General features: G+C 34.5%; 4 protein-coding genes across 4 annotated transcripts; 1 reads left to right on the top strand and 3 right to left on the bottom strand.

Annotated features, from left to right (window-relative positions):
• Nucleotides 1-103: 103 nt before the first annotated feature.
• N7457_003079 (putative AAA family ATPase) lies at nt 104-2419 on the bottom strand (the record flags this gene model as incomplete). Its single annotated transcript, XM_057174125.1, has 2 exons — nt 104-820; nt 884-2419. The coding sequence occupies 2 exons, from the start codon at nt 2417-2419 to the stop codon at nt 104-106; spliced, it is 2253 nt and encodes a 750-aa protein (XP_057034276.1).
• A 766-nt stretch (nt 2420-3185) lies between these two features.
• On the bottom strand, nt 3186-3938 carry srgA (Rab family GTPase srgA; the record flags this gene model as incomplete). The annotated part of the gene is made up of 3 exons (XM_057174124.1): nt 3186-3508; nt 3572-3839; nt 3909-3938. 3 exons carry the CDS (start codon nt 3936-3938, stop codon nt 3186-3188), a joined length of 621 nt encoding a protein of 206 aa, XP_057034275.1.
• Nucleotides 3939-4763: 825 nt separating this feature from the next.
• Nucleotides 4764-6907, bottom strand: N7457_003077 (NCA2 family protein; the record flags this gene model as incomplete). The annotated part of the gene is made up of 4 exons (XM_057174123.1): nt 4764-5001; nt 5103-5228; nt 5300-6829; nt 6891-6907. 4 exons carry the CDS (start codon nt 6905-6907, stop codon nt 4764-4766), a joined length of 1911 nt encoding a protein of 636 aa, XP_057034274.1.
• Nucleotides 6908-7716: 809 nt separating this feature from the next.
• Nucleotides 7717-8770, top strand: N7457_003076 (sterol desaturase family protein; the record flags this gene model as incomplete). Its single annotated transcript, XM_057174122.1, has 3 exons — nt 7717-8010; nt 8063-8148; nt 8212-8770. 3 exons carry the CDS (start codon nt 7717-7719, stop codon nt 8768-8770), a joined length of 939 nt encoding a protein of 312 aa, XP_057034273.1.
• Between the last annotated feature and the right edge of the window lie 14255 nt (nt 8771-23025).

Raw genomic sequence — 23025 nt, 5'->3', positions numbered from 1 at the left:
TAAAAGAAGATCCCCAAGGCTTTTGATTTAATTCTTTATTGTATGACAGGTCTATATACATTAAAAAAAGTGCAGGGGGGAGGGGGGAATAAGCGCTTTATTTCTAGCCATCTCTCCATCTCTCATACTCTTGGATGACAGTATCTGTAATCTGCCGCCGCACTTGTCCTAGTGCATGTTCAAAGTGTTTCCATTGCACATCTTGCTCTTGTTGTGTTTCCTCTTCCTCGTCAAGCGCTGCATCTCCGGCAGTTTCACAGATGCTCACAATCTCAGCACCAGAATAACCTTCAGTCAGAGATGCAAGATTATCCAAATCGACATCTGGATTTACCACAGATTTGTTGGCCCAAATGCGCAAAATTTCTCTACGCGCCTCGAAATCTGGAGGGCCAATATAAAGGATGTTGTCCAGTCGCCCGGGGCGCATCAATGCAGGGTCTAGGACATCAGGCTTGTTAGTCGCAGCAATGACCAACACATTTCGGAGCTCCTCAATGCCATCCATTTCGTTCAACAAGGTTGTCAAAACATTGACTCCGCCCGAAGCAGTGCTGCGTCGGGCAGCAATAGCATCAATCTCGTCAAAGAAGATGATACTAGGCCGTGCTGCTCGGGCCTTCCTGAATATCTCTCGCAATGACCGCTCAGACTCTCCAACATACATGCTGAGAATTTCTGCGCCCTTGACTGCCAGAAAGTTCAGCCCTGCCTCTGTGGCTAGAGCTTTGACTGTCAGCGTCTTGGAACAACCTGGCGGCCCATAGAGTAGGACGCCCTTTTTACTATTCACATTGAGTCTGCGCATGCGTTGGGGATACTAAGGTACAAAGAAATGTTAGTCCCGGGTCTATATCTTCTGGAATCCAAATACAGGGTTTACCTTCAAGGGTCGCTCAACGGCTTGTTGAAGGCGCTTTTTGATATCGTGCTGTCCGCCAATGTCTGACCATCTCACTTTTGGGGTTTCCAAGAACACCTCCCGCATAGCAGTGGGACGGATTTCTTGCAGGGAAAGCAAAAGATCCGTTTCCTGGATCTCCAATGAGATGGCTAAGTCATCATCGCTGGAACCTCCATGGTGCGAACTATAAGGGTCGGTCATGTGAGTTTCTGGCGTCACTGTGGATCTTTGCTCCAAGGTTTGTCGTTGCCTAGCTTTGCGGCAGATCAATTGCAGGAGAGCGAAAAGGTCAGCCCCAACATATCCGTGTGTCTTTTCCGCTAGTAGCTCTACAAGCTCATCGGTCAAACCAGCACACACCGGCCCACGAATGGCATATAGTATTTCGGCTCGGTCCTGAGCAGTAGGGACTTGTATCTCAATTTCCGTTCCAAGTCGATGAGGTGTTCTGAGTGCGTCATCAACTTGATTGGGATGTCTTGTTGCGGCCACCACGAGAATCGATGTGTTTCGGATAGCATCTAGGTTCTCACAGAGTACAGATGCGAGGGACTGTGACTCGATCGAAGTTCTTTTTGGAGCAATAAATTCCAACTGGTCGATAATAATCACACTGGGTTTGACGCGAGCCGCCTCCTCAAATATGTTACGTAGTTTGACTTCACCTTCACCGACACTTCTACCCAAAGTTGACATGCCAATTTTGAATGTTTGTCTCCAGCCAGCCTTGTTGATTTGCTCCAGAAGACTTGTCTTACCAGTCCCCTTTGGACCGTAAAGTAGAATACCTCGGCTAGTCTCGTAAAATGATGGCATCGCCGGCTTCCGCAGATCGATGTTGAAATCGGACAAGCTTTCATTGATGTCCTCAATCTGACGGGAGAGACCTCCGAGACCAGTAGATTGCACCTCGATGCATGATGACTGTTCTTCCATTTCTGGCGTGACTGGGCCAAGGGAAATCCTCGAAGCCTCTGTAAACTGGAAAAGGGTATGACTAGAGTGAGAGTTCTGGGAACGTATGTTGACCACTCGAAAGCTCCTGTGTTGGCCCTTGAGCTCCAGGTCGAAAGTCAATCCCGTCGTCAAACATCCGCATCTGAGAAGTTTTTCATCCAGGGCCCATTCCCAATGGGATCTGTCATTTTCCGAGATCGGACCATGCCTAGCAATTTTCTCGGGATCTGAACAGTCCGCCAACGTCACCAAATCAATGTCCTCTAGTGAGCCCTCAGCCCTGGTGATGGAGACTTTTTCTCCAATCTTGATATCATAGCAATCCTGGAGGGTCTTTGAAATTTGCATCACTGTACTCTGGATATTCTCAGCCGCGTACCATGCGATGGCCGTTCTCGGCGGTCCATCGGCTTGCCTCAGAGTGCAGATGCTCTCTGTCTGAAGCCTTAAAGCAGCTAGCGAAGAGGAAGACAGATAGACACGAAAGGCATCTTTAAAATCCTTCCGTGCCTGTTGCTTTGACAATGGACGGGCAGTAAAACTGCGGCCCTCGGACATGACGAAGATATGGAAAGAGACCTCAATATGTTGTAATAGAAAGTTGATATTATGGAGAACCCTATGATCTGAATTTTCTGTTGGGATATCAGAGAATCAAGGTCATCGAGGCTTTTGTTGTGAATGCTGGACAGCTCTTAACACTCCAGGTTGGAATGAATGGAAAGCAAAATCTGAACCGAAGATCCAGAATTTTTAGTGGGGGAGGGGCAACTCCGGAAACAGAGATCAACCGCAGTGTTTTTGCTACTTTTACCTAGGTATACCTAGATAGTAGTAGTCAAATACTCAATCGGAGCGTATGATGTTCTCCCAAAAAAAGGAATGAATCAAAGAAAGAATACAGAAAATAGTTGATCGGGGCGGGAGGTGAAGGAAAGTGGACCCATGAACATTGCACGTCACATAGTACCTACATGTAGACACATTCTATAGACCTTAGGTATAACCGAGCAACCTTCATATAGACTACACCAACAGAGTACCAAACTGGTTATGGACAAGATTGCATGATACTCAAATGTTCATAGACGCCAGCTCTTCAAACATAAAAACTTGGACATTCAAATCTTGGCACATCATAATGTAGCGAGCAAAACAGAAACGAGATGGCGAAGAGAGAGAAAAGGGAAAAGGAAATAGGGAAAGGGGGGGAAAAAAAGGTGGTAGCTTTAAGATAACAGGATGACAGGGGAGATCATGGGGAAAAGGGAAAGGGGGGGGGAGGGGGCATGTGTGTGTATGTGTGGTGGTGGTGATACAGCAGCTAGCAACACTTGCCCCCTGAGTTGCCATTCAAACCGGAGCCTTGCTGGTCTATACTGACACCCTGAGCACCCGACTGTTCAGTCTTTGAAGTATCCATCCCTTTCTTGATATCCGATGCAAGGCTGTAGAACGCCTTCTCAATGTTGATGTTGTTCTTGGCCGAAACCTCAAGGAAGGGAATGCCAAGTTCATCAGCTAATTGCTGGCCTTGTTCAGTAGAGACCGCCCTTTTTTCTTCCCAGTCACATTTGTTTCCAATGAGAATCTTGTGTACGCCTTCACTGGCATGTTGCTCAACGTTTGAAAACCAGGTGCGAATGTCTGAAATGAAGAGAACAGGTCAAAACACATTCAGCTGGTTGAAAGAGGAGCGGGCGAACCTACTTTGGAATGATCGCTCATCTGTCACATCATAGACAAGGAGGATACCCATGGCACCTCTATAGTACGCAGTCGTGATAGTGCGAAAGCGTTCTTGGCCTGCAGTGTCCCAGATCTGCAACTTGACCCTCTTTCCATCCAACTCGATCGTTCGAATCTTGAAGTCAATTCCGATGGTTGTGATGAATGAAGGGGTAAAGGAGTCTTCGCTGAAACGCAGCAGACAGCATGATTTACCCACACCCGAATCTCCAATCAACAACAGTTTAATCTTGTGCTAAGTTAGCGAACTGGTGGGCTTTTAGGGTGGTTTGTTGGATTTCAAGCCGTCGATACTGACCAGGAAGTCATAATTCCGTGTGCCCGCCATGATGAATTATGGAGATATTTGAGTGGCAGTTGAGTGCCGTTGCTCGCAATATCAACGATGGTGAGGAGACACGATATGATCCGGGAATTCGTCAAGTCAGGTGGCAAGGGATGCTGAGTCTAAGGAGAGCAGTTCGATGCAACTTGAACGAGTAATTGCTGCAGATTGAATCAGAGCTACCAGGCGGGTGGTTTGGGTTGACAGATTTCCCAGGTTGCCCCGAGGACTTATCAGGAGCTTCAAAGCCAAATGCTAAAACCGGCTCAAGCTGATCAACGAGCAGAAACAGAACAAAACTGTAGGTCTCAGGTGCAGGTCCCACAATCAAGCATATAGGCACTAGGGACTTCGGGAATGTTAATGGGAGAGGAAGGAGAATGATGCACCACCTGTTGGAGTGGAGGTGATGACGGTACCTACGCAACGGTAAGGAGCATCTCACATGTTATGTAAGCAGTATCATGGCCCATCCTAGAGAGAGCAGCTGAGCAGAATGAATATATACTGCACACAACATCAATCCAAATTGTATACAGACAGACGTCCCTATATATAGCGTTTCGTGTTTTTTGCTGTGTGCATTTCAGCGGTTAAAATATAGTATATACGGAGCGAGAGTCGTGGCCAAAGTGCCTCTATCAACCCCAGGTCCCCCATCATTCTCTCTCTTTTTGCGATTACGCTGTACATATTTATAAATTTATATTGGCCCTCGACCCTGTATGTACACGGGGTGTAGTCATTCATTTGATACATTTGCAGGTATGTGATTATACATAAGATAGTGAGTACTCCAGAAGATTGGAAGTGCTGGCTCTTGGGTTCTTAGTGGCAATAAGCCCATCTCATCCTCTCAATCACGCGAAGTTGATTGTTCACTCCATTCTGAACATTGAGAAGATCTTGAAGATCTTCCCGGAATTCTTCATACTGCATCCGTCCGAAAATTGGTTTGACATGTTGAAGGAGAGCCTCTGCCTCGCAGATCAATTGTCCAGAGACTTTGTAAGGGACAGTCCCATTGGACAAGACCATCGAAGAAGTCAAAATGCGGGCCATGTTTCTATATAACTAAGTGATTAGCGTTTTCCTCGTATTCTTTTCTTTCAAAGATTCTAGGTTTCCCGGGTTGGCAGGATGGGGAACATCCATGGAGTATCGTACCGTAATCCACGTTTCACCTCATGTTGATGCCTGCCCTTTCGCAATCCTCGTCGGCTACCGAGAAGGCCACCCAGCCATCTGAAAGTGGCGAAAGAAACCAATATTCCGGGAGTCAATCCAACGAATCTAAAGGGGAAAAAATACAAATGTTTAGAGACAATCAGAGCGAAATGAGACTGACACAGCAGAATACATACCCGAATACAAGCTCTTGGCTCTTCAGAAGAGCATCAATACCACTAATAGCAATTTCCACGTCGACTTTTGTCTTCTGTATCTGGATCAGAAGGGCACGAACAAGGTCACCCCGAACAGTTCCAACAAATGGCGATCGCAGGTCCCGCTCATATGCTTTCAGAACAGGAGTCAGGTCACCCTCCTGAACAGAATTGACGATGGCAGTTGTATCAGCCACCACGCCATTTGATAGATCCGGGCGATCGCGAACAAAGTCAACCACCATTCTTTCTAAGCTCGCCCGATCGGCCAGCAGACTGTTCTTGCTCATTATGGCGATCTCACTTTTCTCGTCATGTCTGATTGTCCCAATAAGCTTTCGGATTGGTTGTACAACCCAATTACCCCAGAAGTCAATAGTGGTGGAACCAATATTGACAATCCACTGGACGATTTCATCTTGCCGGTTGGCCAAAAGCCTGACAGATGTACTTCCCGAAAGGATAGCGACCGATACAGGTAACCAATAACGAACTATGAAGGAAGGACGTCCCTGGCGAGCGGTAAATCGTGACATGGAAGTGGCATGGTCTGGCAACTTATCTCGGAGAACAAGCACAAGCCGCTCGATCAAGTCCAAAGGTTTATTCACAGGATTATCGTCTTGTGTTGGTAGTGAACATTTGCTGGCATCCTTATCCAGACTGGAAAATACACTTTCTTCCAACTCACGAGTGCTAGGCACAAGGGCAATCTGTTGAAAGATGGCTTCAATTGAAATCACCGCTCTGGAGATCACATCACACAACTCGCCATTCATAGGACTGGTACTTGAGCTTGAGGGGGAGTCATTTGCGTCAAAAAGATGACATCCCTCCATAAGCAACCCAAGGCTGCTGGCGTGAAGTTCTTTCATTGTCAGCAGCATGTCTCGTTTCTGTCGCATTTCTGCCCGGCACGATCGAATCGGGGATAGCAGATGTGCACGCATGGAATGTCCTTCCAATTTCCAAGCCTTTGGATGGGCAATCTGGAAAAAACGTGCCCAAAGAGCAGTGATTGCTGAGACTCCCCGATACGGTTGAGAGACACAGACGTCCTTTGTCCACCGGGACAATTGCCCTGGAGATCTTTGAACAGCATACAGACCAGTGTACCAGGTAGATCCTAGCATTTCGCCCCAATAATAAGTCTCATCGTAGAGTTGAAGTGTTTGGTCCAAGAGGGTGTTCATGACCAGTCCTGATGCCTGAACAGCAGCCTTTGCGGCCACTAACCATACATAGTCCGAAATTTGCAGAATAGATCCCCCATGGAGGTTAGTCTGCACCCGGAGGCGAGAAAAAGCAGGGCTCGAAAGTAAGTCTACCAATCGATCAGGGGATAGAAGAGGCTGCGTTTTAGAAGTCACCGAGATGGAGTTGATGATATCTTGTAATTCGCCAATTGAATCAAGGGATTCGGCAGATATGTCTGCGGCTCCCAGTGCCTGGGAATCTGCAAGTTGTTGTTGGAGGCGATCAAGCTGGATGTTGACGCCGCAAACCGTTCTGTGAGAATAGCAATTTGAGTACACAATGCAGTCTTTCTAGGGAATCGATTCATACTCACTCTTGTATGACCGACATAGCCGAATATGCCCGCGATGGGTGAGGTACAGCTACTTTAAGAGCGAACCATACATGTAGTATGTACCTATCTATAATGTACCGCAGTGTACTCCGTACGAAGGATAAGATTCAAAAGATGCCGTCATATATTGCAAACCATGCAAAGTAATTGCAAAGGATGCAAACTGTACTCGTCCCTACAATGTACACCGTAGCGATCATACCGGGCCACCTTGGAAATGAGTACCTACCTTACGTACGGGAGTAGGTACGGAGTAGGTTACTCCGTACTCTGTAGTATTATATCAGAACCGTACAGCTTTGGGAGGATGGTGCAAACAATGCCAAGATATGGAGTAGATTTATAGTATTATAGTACGGAATCGTTGACGCAAACTTCGAGACTTGTCGTAAGATTGTTGTAGACTATGGAAAGGTCTGGATTGCAGAAGCCTGGAGTCTGGAGTCGAGTTCAACCAAACAAAGACCAGCAAATTCCGCATGACCTGATTTCTGCAGGTGGGGTGATCTCGGATGGCGATCGGCTTGCCAGTGGCCTTACCCCTAGGCTCAGGGGAGGAAAGTTGATCTCGCCACGTCGGGATTGGACTGTCCCTGATCTCGGATCTTCTTTCCTTTTTTTTTCCCTTTTCTTTTCCTTATAACCTCTCATTAGACAGGCTCTGGTGACTGATTTCACAGTTTCACTACTTTGCGTCGGTCTCTTCTTTTTTTTTCTTCTTCTTCATCCCTTCTACTATTTCCCCTTGATCTGTTACTACATTCTCAGAAAAAAAAGGCAAGAAGCGAGCGCCCCCTTACAATGTATGGTGATCCCATCCCCTTTGCCCAGAACAAACGTTCCTAACAGCACATCAAGGAATTCAACCGTCCTGTCCTCGGGGACATATTGGGACCAATTTGAAGAGATTGGAAAATATAATGCCAACTTCAATGTCGCAGAGAGATTGTGGGCAGCCTGGTATGCATGGATGCAAAATGATGTCCTAGCCACTGGAATCATGTCATTCGTCATGCATGAAGTGGTTTACTTTGGTCGATCACTACCATGGATTTTCATTGACACATTGGGCTACTTCAATCGATACAAAATCCAGGGTGTAAGTAACACCCCGAACTTTGTGGCCTCCATGCACCTCTAACGCTGTGTAGAACAAGACTCCATCGCTTCGGGAACAGTGGGACTGCGCAAAATTTGTGCTCCTAAGTCATTTCACTGTTGAATTGCCTCAGATCTGGTAAGGATTGGATGTTTCTCAGGTTTAGGGAATCTTGTCATACTGATGTTGGCTTGTGCTTAGGCTCTTTCACCCACTGGCACAGTTCTGTGGTCTGTCAACTTCAATCCCTTTCCCTTCCATCTGGACCATGGCATATCAAATTGCCATCTTCTTCGTTATGGAGGATACCTGGCATTATTTCTCCCACCGTGCGCTTCACTGGGGCCCTCTTTACAAAGCCATTCACAAAATCCACCACCAATATTCGGCGCCATTTGGCTTGGCTGCTGAATATGCCTCGCCAATTGAGGTGATGATCCTAGGATTTGGAACTATTGGATGCCCAATTGTTTGGTGCGCTATGACAGGCGAACTACATATCCTGACCATGTACATCTGGATCGTGTTGCGCTTGTTTCAGGCTATTGATGCACACAGTGGTTATGAATTCCCGTGGAGTCTCCATCATTTCCTCCCCTTCTGGGCTGGTGCTGACCACCATGATCTTCATCATGAAAAGTTCATCGGCAACTATGCTAGCAGCTTCCGTTGGTGGGATTACGTTCTGGACACAGAGTACACCCCAGATGCGCTGAAGCGGCGGAGGGAGAATAAGGCCAAGGTTTCAAAAGCCCAGTAGGTGGTTTCCTATCTGCTTGGTTCACACCTACATCCTTTGTCTCTTCAAACATCTGCGAGCGTTTCTCTATGGCAGCCAGTCCTGGATAACATCCAGTGACTGTGTAGTTGCTCGTGGTACTTATTATCTTTGGGATAGTAATGTGATAATGTATTTTAATATTCTAACATGTCTGCTGATGCAATGAGCAGTAGAGCTTTTTAATAGTTCAATATATGAAGTATAATATCTGCATTTACGTAGGGTATAAATGGTAACATTCCCCTGGTATTGTTCTCTGTAAGAGAAAAGGATCATGGAAAATGAAGTTCATATATGTGCCTGACCCCTTTGTTGATAAGGCTCTTTATCTTGATATCATGTGATACCCTGACTCGAGAGTAAGGTAGAACTCTTATTATAACGGTAATAAGTTATAGAAGTAAGGTGAGACTCTTAACATAACGAAAGTGAGCTTCTTATTATGATGGGTATAGATTAGAGACGAAGAGGTAAAAGGGGATCCCCCTCACCCTCTAATCCTAATATTAGTAAGAATTAGTCTCTACACGAAGAATACTATACTATCTTCCCTTCTATCTATCTTTCTTACCTAACTAACCGGCCCCTAAAATTTCATACCAAAATTACGGACCCTCGCAAGCGAGGGTCCGCCACCCAAACCGTACATCCCACCCAAACCGTATATTCTTCCTACATTTTACCTTAACTACCATTTTCTATATAATAATATAGGAAATTAATAGTTTAAAAATCATAGATAAATCAATTCACTATTTGACTATTAGTATATAAGATTATATTAATTTCCCTTGCGTTTTTATGCTCGCCTATACTTCCTGATTTCGATTAACACCTTCTTCTACTTCCGCCTCGTTTTATCTTAATTAGCTTTCTTAGTTAATTTGTACTCTTTTCGCTATATCTCTTTAACTTAGGATAAATTAATAATACTAGTTATCTAGGTATAGCGCCGAGAAGTATTATATCGGGCGTAGCGAGTACCTATAATAGTACTTATTAAGTCGAATTCCCGCCGTAGTTCGTAAGCTAGTATAGCTTACACTTTAGTATACTTTTAAAGCTTTTCTAGTGCCCTTTTAAACCTCTAACTCCCCGGATCTAACTAGTTAAGCTAGTCGCTTATTCTTCTTATTTTACTAGTAGTTTTTAGAGTACTAAACTCGGAGTTTTAGGAGATAGTTAAGGGTATTCTCGACTAAGGGAGATTATTATTATATAGATTATAAGACTCTAACTTATCTATAATAAGCTTAGAATTAATAGGCTAAAGGCTAGTTAATTTAAACCTAAGCTTAATTATATTTAGCTAAAAGGTTTTTCGTCTAATTTCTCTAATTAAGTATAAAAACTTATTTTTTAAGAATTTATAGTATTTAGTTATTATAGTAACTTCTATAGTCTTACTATATTAATATTTATATATACTAAATACCCTAATATTAAGAGACTATAATATATAATTAGTATATAAAAATAAGAAGAATAAAATAATATTATTTTTCTTATAAAATTTAATAAATTAGTATATTAAATATAATCTAAAATAGTTATATAAAATAAGTTTTTTCCTTTTAATTATTTAACTAATTATCTATTTATAAAAGAGTTAGATCTACTAATATACTAAAATATTATTAATATATCTAATATTAGTTATAGAAATATACTTATTATCTTTAATAGTATTAAACTAGTATAGTAAAGCTTATTAAATACTTAGAATTATAAATAGTAGATAGATAAAACTATTAGTAGAAACTACCTCTAAAATAGTAATAGATTTATAATTAATAATAAATCTATTAAATAGCTTTTTTTAGATATCTAGTAATAATAAATTAATTATATCTAATACTAATTTAAAAACTAATTTCGTTAAAATTATAGATATCTTATTAGTATATACTATATTTAGATATAATACGCTAATAATTATTAAACTATCTTTTAACTATAGTTTTATTAAATATAGTAGCTTACTTAATATTAAAAGCTTACTATTATTATATATAGTACTTAGGATTATATTTAAGGAAGCGTTATAACTAGTAATTACTAATTATTAGAGATACTATAATTTTATTATAATAGTCTTCTTTAAGAATTAAATTAGCTACTATAGTAATTTAATAGCGGTTTATCGAGGCTCCGACTATATTAAAGTAGTCGATATAGTCCCGTAAAGCTTACTCCTATATAAAATTAAGCTTCCGACTATTAGGTTATCGTTAAAAAAGCGACTTTCCTCCTTTCTAGCGGTACCGTAGTCGGTTTATAGGAACCGCGAATTCTCGCGTAGTTTTCGCGATATTAGGTTTAGACTACTTAGAGAGAGACTCGAGAGCTTTGAGAAGCTAATCCTCTATCTCCTTATTATTTTTAGGCATTTTTAGTGGTATGGTTTATAATCAAAGTGAGAGGGTAGGATATAGAAAGAATATACGGTTTAGGTGGGATATACGGTTTAGGTGGCGGACCCTCGCTTACGAGGGTCCGTAATTTTAGTATGAAATTTTAGGGGCCGGTTAATAGGTACTAGCCTAAAAACCTAGTATTCCTTTATAATTCTAATTCTTCCTCTTTAGTTACCTAAGAGAGATAATAGTTAATAAAGGAAAATAACGTCTTTAGAGGTCCTCTCGATAAAAGGAGTAAGTAGCCTTTTAAAGATATCTCTAAAACTTAAGAGATAATATAGTTAACTAAAGAGTAGCTCTCTTTTAACCCTACTAAAACGGGATCTTCTTATAAGTCTAATATTCCTAAAGAGGAAGATTTAGTTTTAGATCTATTTTAGTAATTTTTAGAAGATTAGATACTCTAAAAGATATAAAAGTATATAAAAACGCTAAAATATTAAAATCTATAATAAATAAACTTAAATAAAATCTTAAAAAGCTAAAAAAATTGAAATTATGAAATAATAATAATTGAAATATAGAAAGTGAAAAAATTAAATAAGAGAAATCAAATAAGATATTAAGACTTTCGCTAAAGACTTTTATTAATATAATATAAAAGATAGATTAGAGATCTTAAAATACTGTTTAAGAGAGCTCTAAAAAAATATATCTTAAGTTTTTAAAAAGTTCTCTCTATATGAAGTTTCCTTTATAATAACTATAAAGATAGGGGATTGTTAATCTAACTATCCCTACTCCTAATCTGACTACCCCTACCTGAATTTTTAGGCTAGGTGCCTAATTAATGCCTGATTGATGCCTGATTTTCTGGGTTCCTTCGAACTCTCCCTAACCGCCTTTCTTACCGCCTTTATACTAAAACCATAGAATTTTGAGTTTGATGCCTAAGAGTTTTAGGCACCTCCTTCCTAAAAGGGAAGTAGAGAAGCGAGGTTAATAAGTCAATAAGCATTATATATAGATAGAAGGCATTATTGTATAGAAATCAACGCGTTGTTCTTATATAAAAGGTATATTTTTCACTATATAAACTCGAATTCTATGATCTAGAAATTTAGGTGGTAGAAAATAAAGGGTCACATAATATTTAAGTGGCAGAAAAAAAGATGTTCAGAAGTCATATGATTAATTAGGCACTATTAGGCATTAATACCTAAAAGTTTAGGTAGGGGTAGTTAGATTAGGAGTAGGGATAGTTAGATTAATAATCCCTAAGATAAATAATAGAGCTTTTTTTATATCTTATAATAAAGAAAGTTTATAAAAGGAGATTAGAAATATTACGGTATTTCTTTATTATATCATTTTTGCCTTAGGCCCCCTTTCTCTTAGACGGAGGAGACTCTTCCGAATACCCCACGATAACGGGATAGAACTAAGATGATCCGGTTATAAGAAGCGGGGAAACTAAATTATAAAAGGAAGACACTTATATAAATAGGGAAGGTAAGATTTAGTCTTATAACTAATATAGAATCGAATACCTTTCGTCCTAACTATATATCTCTCTTATATTATTATTTACCTAGTTAATAAGTACTATCTTAATAAATAGTTACTTTAATAATTCTAAATCTTCTTCTTTAACTATCTAAAGAAATAATAATAAGATAGAGTTTACGATCTTAATAGGGTAATAAAGAGATACCTTTATAAGAAAACCCTACTATCTATAAAATAGAGAAGGAAAAGATCTAATCTTTATTAGGACTCTTAAAAATACTTACTATTACTAGTAAAGATAACTAATAACTCTCTAAAACTACTCTAAATCTTTAGCGAAATAAAGATAATTCTTTAGTAATCCTTAAGAAAGAAACCTTCTAAGTCTTTATAATAAGGATTAAATAGCTTAAAAGAGTAGCTAAAATATTTATATATTATAGCTAGATTTATAGTAATTTATTAAATCTATATAGTTAGGAAATCCGTTTTAAGAACTCTAACTTTATAAAAGAATTCTTAATTTAAGAAAGAGAAGACTAATTACTTAGACTATATCTAGAATTTAAAAGAGTAAGTAAAAAATATAATACTAAAAAATAAAAAATTTTTAGTATTCTATCTTATATAAATAAAAACTACTAATAACTTTAGTATAACTATTTAAATAAAATATTTTTAACTTTAAGTTAAATTATATAGAGTTTATAAACTTACTTTAAAGAATAGACTTTATTTTTAATAAAAAATTCTATAAATATATAAACTACTATTACTAACTAAATATAAAAGATAATCTAATAAAATAATTAAAATCTAAAAGATTTTTACTATAAATTAAATTTTTTAGAAAAATATTTCCTAAAATAAAGTAAGAAATAAAAAGCCTATATTTTCTTTTTAAAATTTAATTATAAATTTTAAGCCTATATTTATAAATATAATCTAACTCTTTTAAAAACTTAAAAAAAAATAGTTTTTATTATATTAAAATTCTAAAAGCTTTAAAACTAAAAAATAAAATCTAAATAAAAAGTAACTAAATTAAAGTAAGAAGATCTAGATATAAAAAAGAAAAAGAAAAGATTTAAAAAATATAATAAAAACGAAAACTCCTTTAAAAAAAGAAATCTAAAAGACTTAAAATTAAAAAGATAAGGAAATCTTATTAATAAAAAAATAGAAAAAAATTTACTTATTATACTTATTAAAGTAAAGATTATCTTTTAAATAAATATCTAAATAACTCTCTAATAAAGAAAATAAAAGTATAACTAATAAAAGTAAAAGCATCCTTAATAAAATAATAGGGAAACGAGAGCGGATTAGAGTAGATTCTTTTACTTTAACCCCTTAGATCGGAATAATAATATATTTTTATATCTTAATCTTAGTAGAAAAAATTAAAATCTATATAGATTTAGATAGTTATATAGAAGTTAATCTTATTAGTTATAAGTTTATAAAAACTTAAAAACTTTAAAAAGCGAAACTTATATCTTTTATTATTAAAGTAATAGGATATAAAGAAGTAGCTATATATAAAGTATAGAATATCCTTATAACTATTATAGATAGTAAGGAATTACTAGAATATTTATATAATTTTATATTATTATTAATAGAGATCTAAAGATTTCGGATAGTCTAGTACTACTATTAATAATAATTTTAGTTAACTAAAAAATTAATCTCTCTCTACTAAACTAAAAATAGTAGTTTAATACCCTAAATTATAAAGTTATAATCCTATATTAGTTTATAAAAGACTATAGAAACTATATATATATCTATATTATAGTAAAAATACTTAAAGAAATATAGCTTCTATATAAAAAAGATAAGGATATAGAAGAATCTTCTAATTTATCTTTAGAACTAAAGGATTTAATAATATTTTCTCTATAAAAAATATATAAACCCTTCTATTAAATAAAGCTATAGACTATATTATCGATATATTACTAAAAAAAACTCTTTCTTATAAACTAATCTATCCCTTATCCTAAAAGATATAACGATCTATATTATATATCTTATTTATACCTTCCGATCTCCTAGATTATTTACTTATTTCCTTTATCTAGATTATTTACTAGTTTTCCTTTATTCTTCTAAATATTACTAAACCTATTTAGGATATATAGGTTTAATTAGTTTATATAGGAGATAGGGTATAAAGTCTTATCTCCTACTAGATCTCTTTCTCTTCTTTCCCTATCTTTAGTTTTCTCGTTTTTATACTCGATTCTCTCGTAGGTCGACTAATAGGTAATATAAAACTAAAGATCCTCTTTATAAAGTCCTATATTAAGAAGGGCACTACTTTATAATACTATATAGAGAGTTTACGTATACTAAGCTTATTCTTAGTAAAAGCCCGTTTTCGATTCTCCTTTAGATAGCTTAGTATTATATTTCGGACGAATAGAGACTAGGCTACTCCGGGTTAGTCTAGTAAGCTAAGACGGAGACCGACTATTCCCTTCTTTTCTTAACTCCTTTACCTTAATTTTTCTTCTTTTTTATTATTTCTAGATATAGATTTCTAGTATAAGTCTTTTTTTAAATCTCGCTTCTTTCTCTTAATCCTTATTAAAATAGATTAATATTAATAATTTTAATAGCTTCGTACTAAGCTATATACTAAGCTTTATACTAAGTTTATAGTTATTATCGATAACCTTTAGTAGTAGATTTAATAGCTTAAGATTTAGTAAGCTATCTCTCCTTTTTCTTTAAAATATCTAAAAACCTCTCTTCTAAATCTAGAAAAGTTTAGTAGTTAGTTATTTTATTATAATATATAGGATACCTCTATTTATATAAAGTTAGCTATTAATAGACTCACTATTAGAGATTTAATAGCTTAGTTTTACTATATCTTTTTTAATCTCTCGAGTTAAGTCTAAGCTATAGTTCTTCCTTAACTTTTAACTATACGCGACTCCGGTATTTACGACTATAATACTATTCTCGATTAACTTCGATACGTTTATAATAATCTAAATAAAACTTAAGAAGCTAAAGATCGACTTCTTTTAATTAAGTAGGATTCCGATACTCTTACCGCTTATATCGCTAAATTCGAAAGAGTTCTTTATAAAGCTCGAGGATAAAAGTAGCCCGACGTTATAAAAATCTCTACTTTCCGTAAAGATCTTAATATTTCCCTACGTAATAGACTTTCTTAATAGCTTAATTTACCTCGTACCTATCCCAAATTTATTAAAATCGTTTAGTAGCTCGCCGGTTATAATTTCTAGTTAACTTCTTTAAATACCTATACTAATAAAATAGATATTTCCGGTATTAACGTTAGTATACTATAAAGGGATAAGGACGAAATAGATACCGCTATTAAAGAGCTTAAGGTTAAGGGTACTTTCGATTACGATACTTTTATTTCTAATCTTTAAATATCTAGGGACTAGATATATTCTTTTACGGGGAATATATAACGATCTACGTTATATATCTTATTTATACCTTCGGATCTCCTAGATTGTTTACTTATTTCCTTTATCTAGATTATTTACTAGTTTTCCTTTGTTCTTCTAAATATTACTAAACCTATTTAGGATATATAGGTTTAATTAGTTTATATAGGAGATAGGGTATAAAGTCTTATGTCCTACTAGATCTCTTTCTCTTCTTTCCCTATCTTTGGTTTTCTCGTTTTTGTACTCGATTCTCTCGTAGGTCGACTAGTACGTGATAAAAGGAACTATAAGAACTTTAGGAGTATATTAATAAGAATCTAGAAAATAGATAAATCTAATTATCTAAAAGTCTTATAAAAGTACTAATCCTCTTCGTTCTAAAAAAAGATAGCGGATTATACCTTTATATAGACTACTAAGGACTAAATAAAATTTTAGTTAAAAACTAATATTTATTAGAGACCGACTACGGGCACACTATTTTTACTACCGGCACACTATTGACTAACCCGTTTTGGGATATTTCCCGCTGGCTATAATTTATTCATAGGCTGTCGTATTTAATATGGTACTCCCCTAGTATTTTGGACAGTACCCGAATCTTATCTGGGTACCCTATCGCGAATGTAGAATCTTGCACGCCATCTATACTATCATGCAAAAATGAAGCTATTCCTAGATACTGATTTGATCAAGTTTTTTTCTACTGAAAAGGGGTTTAGTGTAAAAATGAGGCTATTCCTAGATACTGATTTGATCGAGTTTTTTTTTACTAAAAAGGGGGTTTAGTGCAAAAATGAAGCTATTCCTAGATACTGATTTAATCAAGTTTTTTTCTACTGAAAAGGGGTTTAGTGCAAAAATAAGGCTATTCCTAGATATTGATTTAATTAAGTTCTAGTACAAAAATAAGGCTATTCCTAGATGTTGATTTAATCGAGTTTTTTTCTACCGAAAAAGGGGGTTTAGTGATATAGGGTTCAACTAGTTATGTGATTACAAAACAGCCTCTATTTTAGGAGATATGCTCAATCGATAGATCTCAGCCTAGCTCACTTACTATAAATTTATACTACGTATAACTCTCAAAATAACCTCTAATTTATAAGATATTCTTAATTAATAGGTCCTAGCCTACCTCCCCGTCCCCGTCCCCGTCCCCGCCTATTACCCCTTATTGTAACCTCGCTAACCGCTATTTTATCCTTAGATATTATCTCCCCTTAAGTGGTCTAGTTATTATAACGCCTCTTAGCTAGTGCCCGCCCTAATCGTCGGATGATTATAGCTTCTTCCTATCGGATATACTTAAATTAGGAAAGCTCTCGATTAGACTTCCGCAGAACCTAGAAAAAACCCAACCTAACCCGGACCTAACCTAACTTAGGTTAGGTTTTAGGGCTATACCTTCGCACCGGGGTTAGGTCCGGGTTATAGCCTTCGACCCGGCTAGGTTATTAGGGCCCTAAGTTAGGTTATAAATAATATAAATACCTTAAATTATAGGATTTATAACTTATATAGATTTTCCCTATATATTTAAGTATTCACTTTATAATCCCTAATAGGTATAACTATTTTTTATATAGAATTATTTTTTAATAGGTCTAGGAATATTAATATTATAATACTAGTAGATAAATAGTATACTAATAATTAATATCTAATTCGAATATATATAATTATTATTCTCTTAAGTTTTCCGCTTTCTTCCTAAGCTCCGGATCTAGATCGCCTTAAAAGGTATTAGTAAATTAGGCCTAGAATTAATATTAATATTAATTAAAGGGGTATTATCCTCTTAAATACTATCCTCTTACTCCTCTATATTACTAATTAGTTTAATCTTAATAACTTTAAGCTTTTCCTCCCTCTTTTCCTTTATAACTTTAATTTCTTCTTAGGAAAAGAACTTCTCTAAAAGCCTTAGTTCCTACTCTTTTATATTAAATCTAGTTATATAGAGGAATATTATTAGATCTTTAATAGTATAGGACTTTATTCTACTATAGCGGTAATAATAAATATCCTAAGTAGTATTAAATAGATATTTAATACTTATATTAGTTATTAAAAAAAGAGTATATTATAAGTAAAAATAGTAATTATTAGAAAATAAATATAGTTTTCTTTCTAGAATATAAATAGATTAGTATAGATAATATCTATCTAGATAAGTAAATTTTTAGTATATAAATAGGTTTTAGACTTACTACTATTAAAATATTAGATTATTTTATCTAAGACTATTTAGGGGGGTACTTTATTTTTATCTAATATCTTATCTAGCTTTATATTTAAATAAATTATAAATTATAAGCTCTCTATTTCTTAATTAGTAAAGAGAAGCTTCTCTTAATATAAAATTAAGGTTTTTTAAAATAATTTTTAATATATATTACGCTATTCTTAGTTTTAGTTATTAGTTAAGAAGAATTTAAACTTATTTATAGGTATAAGTATAATACTAATTATATATATATATCTTTAAATATTATTAGTCTAGAAGTAATATTTATTAAACTTTATATATTTAGTTTTAAATACCTATAGTATATCTTTTTTCTATAGAACCCGCTTACGTTAGAGCTAGATTATTAAATTTTTAAGGTAGTAAAATAATTTATTATAGACTTTAAAGATATAGTACGCTATAATATCTTAGGTCTTAGAGAGTTAGGTAGTATAATTAAAGAATAGCTTAGTAATATAAAGAAGATAATAAACTTAACGCTATTCTTTACTATAAAGTAGAAGCTCTTTATAGTTATATTCTTAGTAGAATAAGGTAAAGAAAGACTATAGTTATAATACTCGATAAAGTATAAGGAATATTAAGTTCTAATAGGTTCGTATATTTTAGATTAGGACTAATTTTATTAAGGTTATCTAAAGGCTATAAAATATCTCTTAGCGCTAAAGACTAGTATTAATATAGATAGTAAGATAGCGAACCTTATTTAGGGCGACTAAGATATTATATTTTAATACTATATATTTATATAGACTAACTTCGATTACTTCTTTATCTACTTTATCTCGGCTAAATTATTTAATAGAGCTATCTTAATATAATTAAGAAGCTAATTTAGGCTTAGTTAGATAATATAGATAAAGTAGGGAATTCGGATAATAATAATACTATTAGAAAGAGCCTACTAAAGAGAGTCTATTAAGGTTTTATTATAAGAACTACTATAGGCACCTAGGGCGCTAAGCCTTTTACGATTTACTTCCCGCTAGCTATAATTTATTTATAGGCTATTATATTTAATATAGTACCCCCTTAGTATTTTAGATAGTACCTAAATCTTATCTAGGTACCCTATCGGGAATAAAAAAACCTATACGCTATCTACACTATTATATAAAAATAAAGCTATTCCTAGATACTAATTTAATTAAGTTTTTTTCTACTAAAAAAGGGGTTTAGTGATATAGGGCTTGATTAGTCATATGATTATAAAATAATATTAACTATAGTGAGAAACCTCGATTGGCACTATCTTTGAAAAACAGTATCTATTTTATGATCACGTGACTGATTAAGCCCTATATCACTAACCCCTTTTTTAGTAGGAAAAAACTCGATTAAATTAGTATCTAGGAATAGCTTTATTTTTATACTAACCCCTTTTTTAGTAGAAAAAAACTTAATTAAATCAATATCTAGGAATAGCCTTATTTTTATATAGTAGTATAGATAGCGTACGAGATTCTATATTACTAGTAGGGTGCCTAGATAAGATTTAGGTACTATCCGAAATACTAAGGGAGTACCGTATTAAATACGATAGGCTATAAATAAATTATAGCTAGTAAGAAGTAAATTATAAAGGGCTTAGCGCCCTAGGTACCCGTAGTAATTTTAGGTACCTATAGTAGTTCTCTTTATTATTAGAGGTATTATCTATTATTAAACTAAATACCCTATTCTTAAGGTTATACTTAAGTAGAGTATCTAGTAGAATAGTACTTAGATTAGCTTTAGTATATATACTATAAAGAGGCTTAAAACTAAGAAGTATCTTACGGTAGACCTAATTAGAATTAATAAAATAGCTAGTAATAGCTATAAATACCTATAAAAAGGGAGATATCTAATAGTTAAGTATAATTAATATCTTCGATCTAGAAGGTAGTAACTATAGGATCTATTAATACCGGTCTTTAACTATACTCCCTAACTAATAGTGAATAGTATTAGATAATAGAATTAATAGATTAGATAGAGCTAAGCGGGCCTTAGTAATTATATACTTAAAGGTTAAGTGTTCGATTAGGTAAAAAGATAAGCGGTTTAAGATAAGAAATTATAGGATATCCTTCTCCTAATCTTCTTATATAAAAGGTCTATTCTATATTAAAGGATCCCCCTAGATAGTAAAAAAATTAGAACCTATTAGTACTATTAAACTTTATATATAATATTAGATATACCTTTTTTTAAAGGAACTTTATAATCTCGGATTTCTTTTTATCTCCGAAATATATATATATAGTAGTCTTAAGGTACTTTTATATTATAGATATACTATAATAATATATTTTAGTTATATTATAATTTAGTATAGTTAAATAAAGATACTCTAATATTTTTTTATAGTATTTATATATAACCTTTAGTATACTATTTATACTATATATAACCTAATAGTAGTTTTACTAAACTTCTATATTATAAGCTAAGTCCTATTTAAACTTACTTTTCTAACTAAAGTTAGTTTATAGTTACTAATCTATCTATTTAGTATATATTATTTAGTTATAGAGGATAAATATCTTTTTTCGATTTAGACTAATATATTAAAGAGAAAATAGAATTAGAGGTAGTTTAATTAGATATTTAAAGCTTTTATTAATTATAGAATAGGTTAAGAAGAGAGTAAATAGTTAAACTAATAGATATAAGATATTATTAGCCTCTCTCTTATAAAAGGATAATATAAAATTAGATTACTAACTTTAAGATATAAATATAAGTATAGCGAAGGAAGTAAAAGAGAGATATTATAACTTATAATTAAAAATAGTAGGTAGAGATTAGGGATAATAAATTAAATAGACTAAGATATTAGTTTTATATTAATTAGCTTATAGACTTATAGAGTATAAAATAAATAGGCCTTTATATAAAATCTAATAAAAATCTAATAAAGATCTAGTAAAAACTTAATAAAAATCTAGTAAAAATCTAATAAAAACCCGGAAAATCTAGCGAAAACTTAGTAAAAACCTAATAAAAACCTAATTTCTATATTAATTTAAAAAATTATTTAAGAATTTTTTACCCTAAATACTTAGTCTTAACTAAATACTTTAGAATTAAGGGATTATTAAGTAAATATAATAATATCTAGGCACTAATAATATTTATTTTTACTAGAAATTACTCTCTAATAAAGAAGATTTATAAAATTAGACTAATTTACTATTATTCTAATTATTTCTTTAGTATTAGAAAGACTATACTAGAACTATATATTATAAATATATATTTTTACCACTTAAATATATAAGTTTTCTAACCTTACTAATTATAGTATTATTTTATAAGAAATTTTATATTCTATTAAGTAATTAATATATTACTAGACCTTAAATACTAATAAATAAGGATATTTTATTAAGTTTGACTTACTATACTACTAAATATTAAAGTCTTTCTTAATATAACTAAAATAAGGAAAAATTATAGTAGTTAATTTAGATAAGTAAGGCACTTTATATAGAGAATTATATAAAAGTTAGGTCTAATTAGGTTTTTATTAGGTTATCCGGTGAACCTAACGTTAGGTCCGGTATGGGCCTAGGTTAGGGGTTTAGCACCGGACCTAACCTAGGTCCGGTGCCGGGTCGGGATATTCGACCTAATTCCGGTACGTACGGAAGTCTACTCTCGATAGGTTAAGTTCTTAAAACGCTAGGATACTCGGGAGGATCATATTAGCTACGATAATACTAGTTATAATAATACTATCTATAATAATACTATTTATAATTGCGGAGCGAAGCGAAGTAATTAAATTATAGGCTTCGTATATCACGTGACTAGGCCCTTCTAATGGGTCCTAAATCTATAGTAAATAATGTTAGGTGATATCTATTAGGCCTAATCCGAAAAGAGTATAGTATCTTAAAGTTTGAAGGTCACGTGATCCACTTAGAGTAAGGGAGAGCGGGCTAGGGTGTATCGGATCACGTGATCCACTTAGAGTAAGGGAGAGCGGGCTAGGGTATATCGGATCACGTGATCCACTTAGAGTAAGGAGAGCGGGCTAGGGTATATCGGATCACGGGATCCACTTAGAGTAAGGAGAGCGGGCTAGTGTATATCGGATCACGTGATCTACTAAAAGTAAGAGTAGCGGGCTAAGTCGTACTATACGTAGCGCGGAACCCCCCCGGGTAGGGGGTATAATTTAAATTCCTTAACTAGGAAATACTAACCTTTTAAAAGAGAAAGAGTAGAAGCTATATAGAGGATAGTAGTAACCACTTTAATTTATATTTAGTCTATATAACCTCGGACCTAGTCGCTTCGCTCCGCAACTATTATCCGACGGCCTACGGCCGTCGGATCGCTAGTAATACTATCTACGATAATACTATCTATAATAATACTATCTATATTAATATAGGCTAACCGCGAGAGCGTATAATATATAGATTTTAAACTTACCGCTTATAGCCTCGGTTATATACCCCCGGTATTAACGGTTAGATCTAATAATATAGATAGAAGTCTATTTAAGAGAGGCTCTTACCCCTCTTCTAAACTTCGAATATACGATAGATATATAGAGTGCCTTTAGTTCTTAAGGATCTATATAAGTAGATTACTAGAATAGCTAGTGTACTAGCTATACTTAGTAGTAAATAGTGGTTAAAAACTCGAGTTATTTTCTTAATAGCTTACTTA

Source organism: Penicillium paradoxum (genome assembly GCF_028828445.1).
Source record: "Penicillium paradoxum strain IBT 22861 chromosome Unknown utg000003l_segment0_segment0, whole genome shotgun sequence".
NCBI lineage: Eukaryota > Fungi > Ascomycota > Eurotiomycetes > Eurotiales > Aspergillaceae > Penicillium > Penicillium paradoxum.
This window is presented reverse-complemented; position numbering and strand designations above follow the sequence as displayed.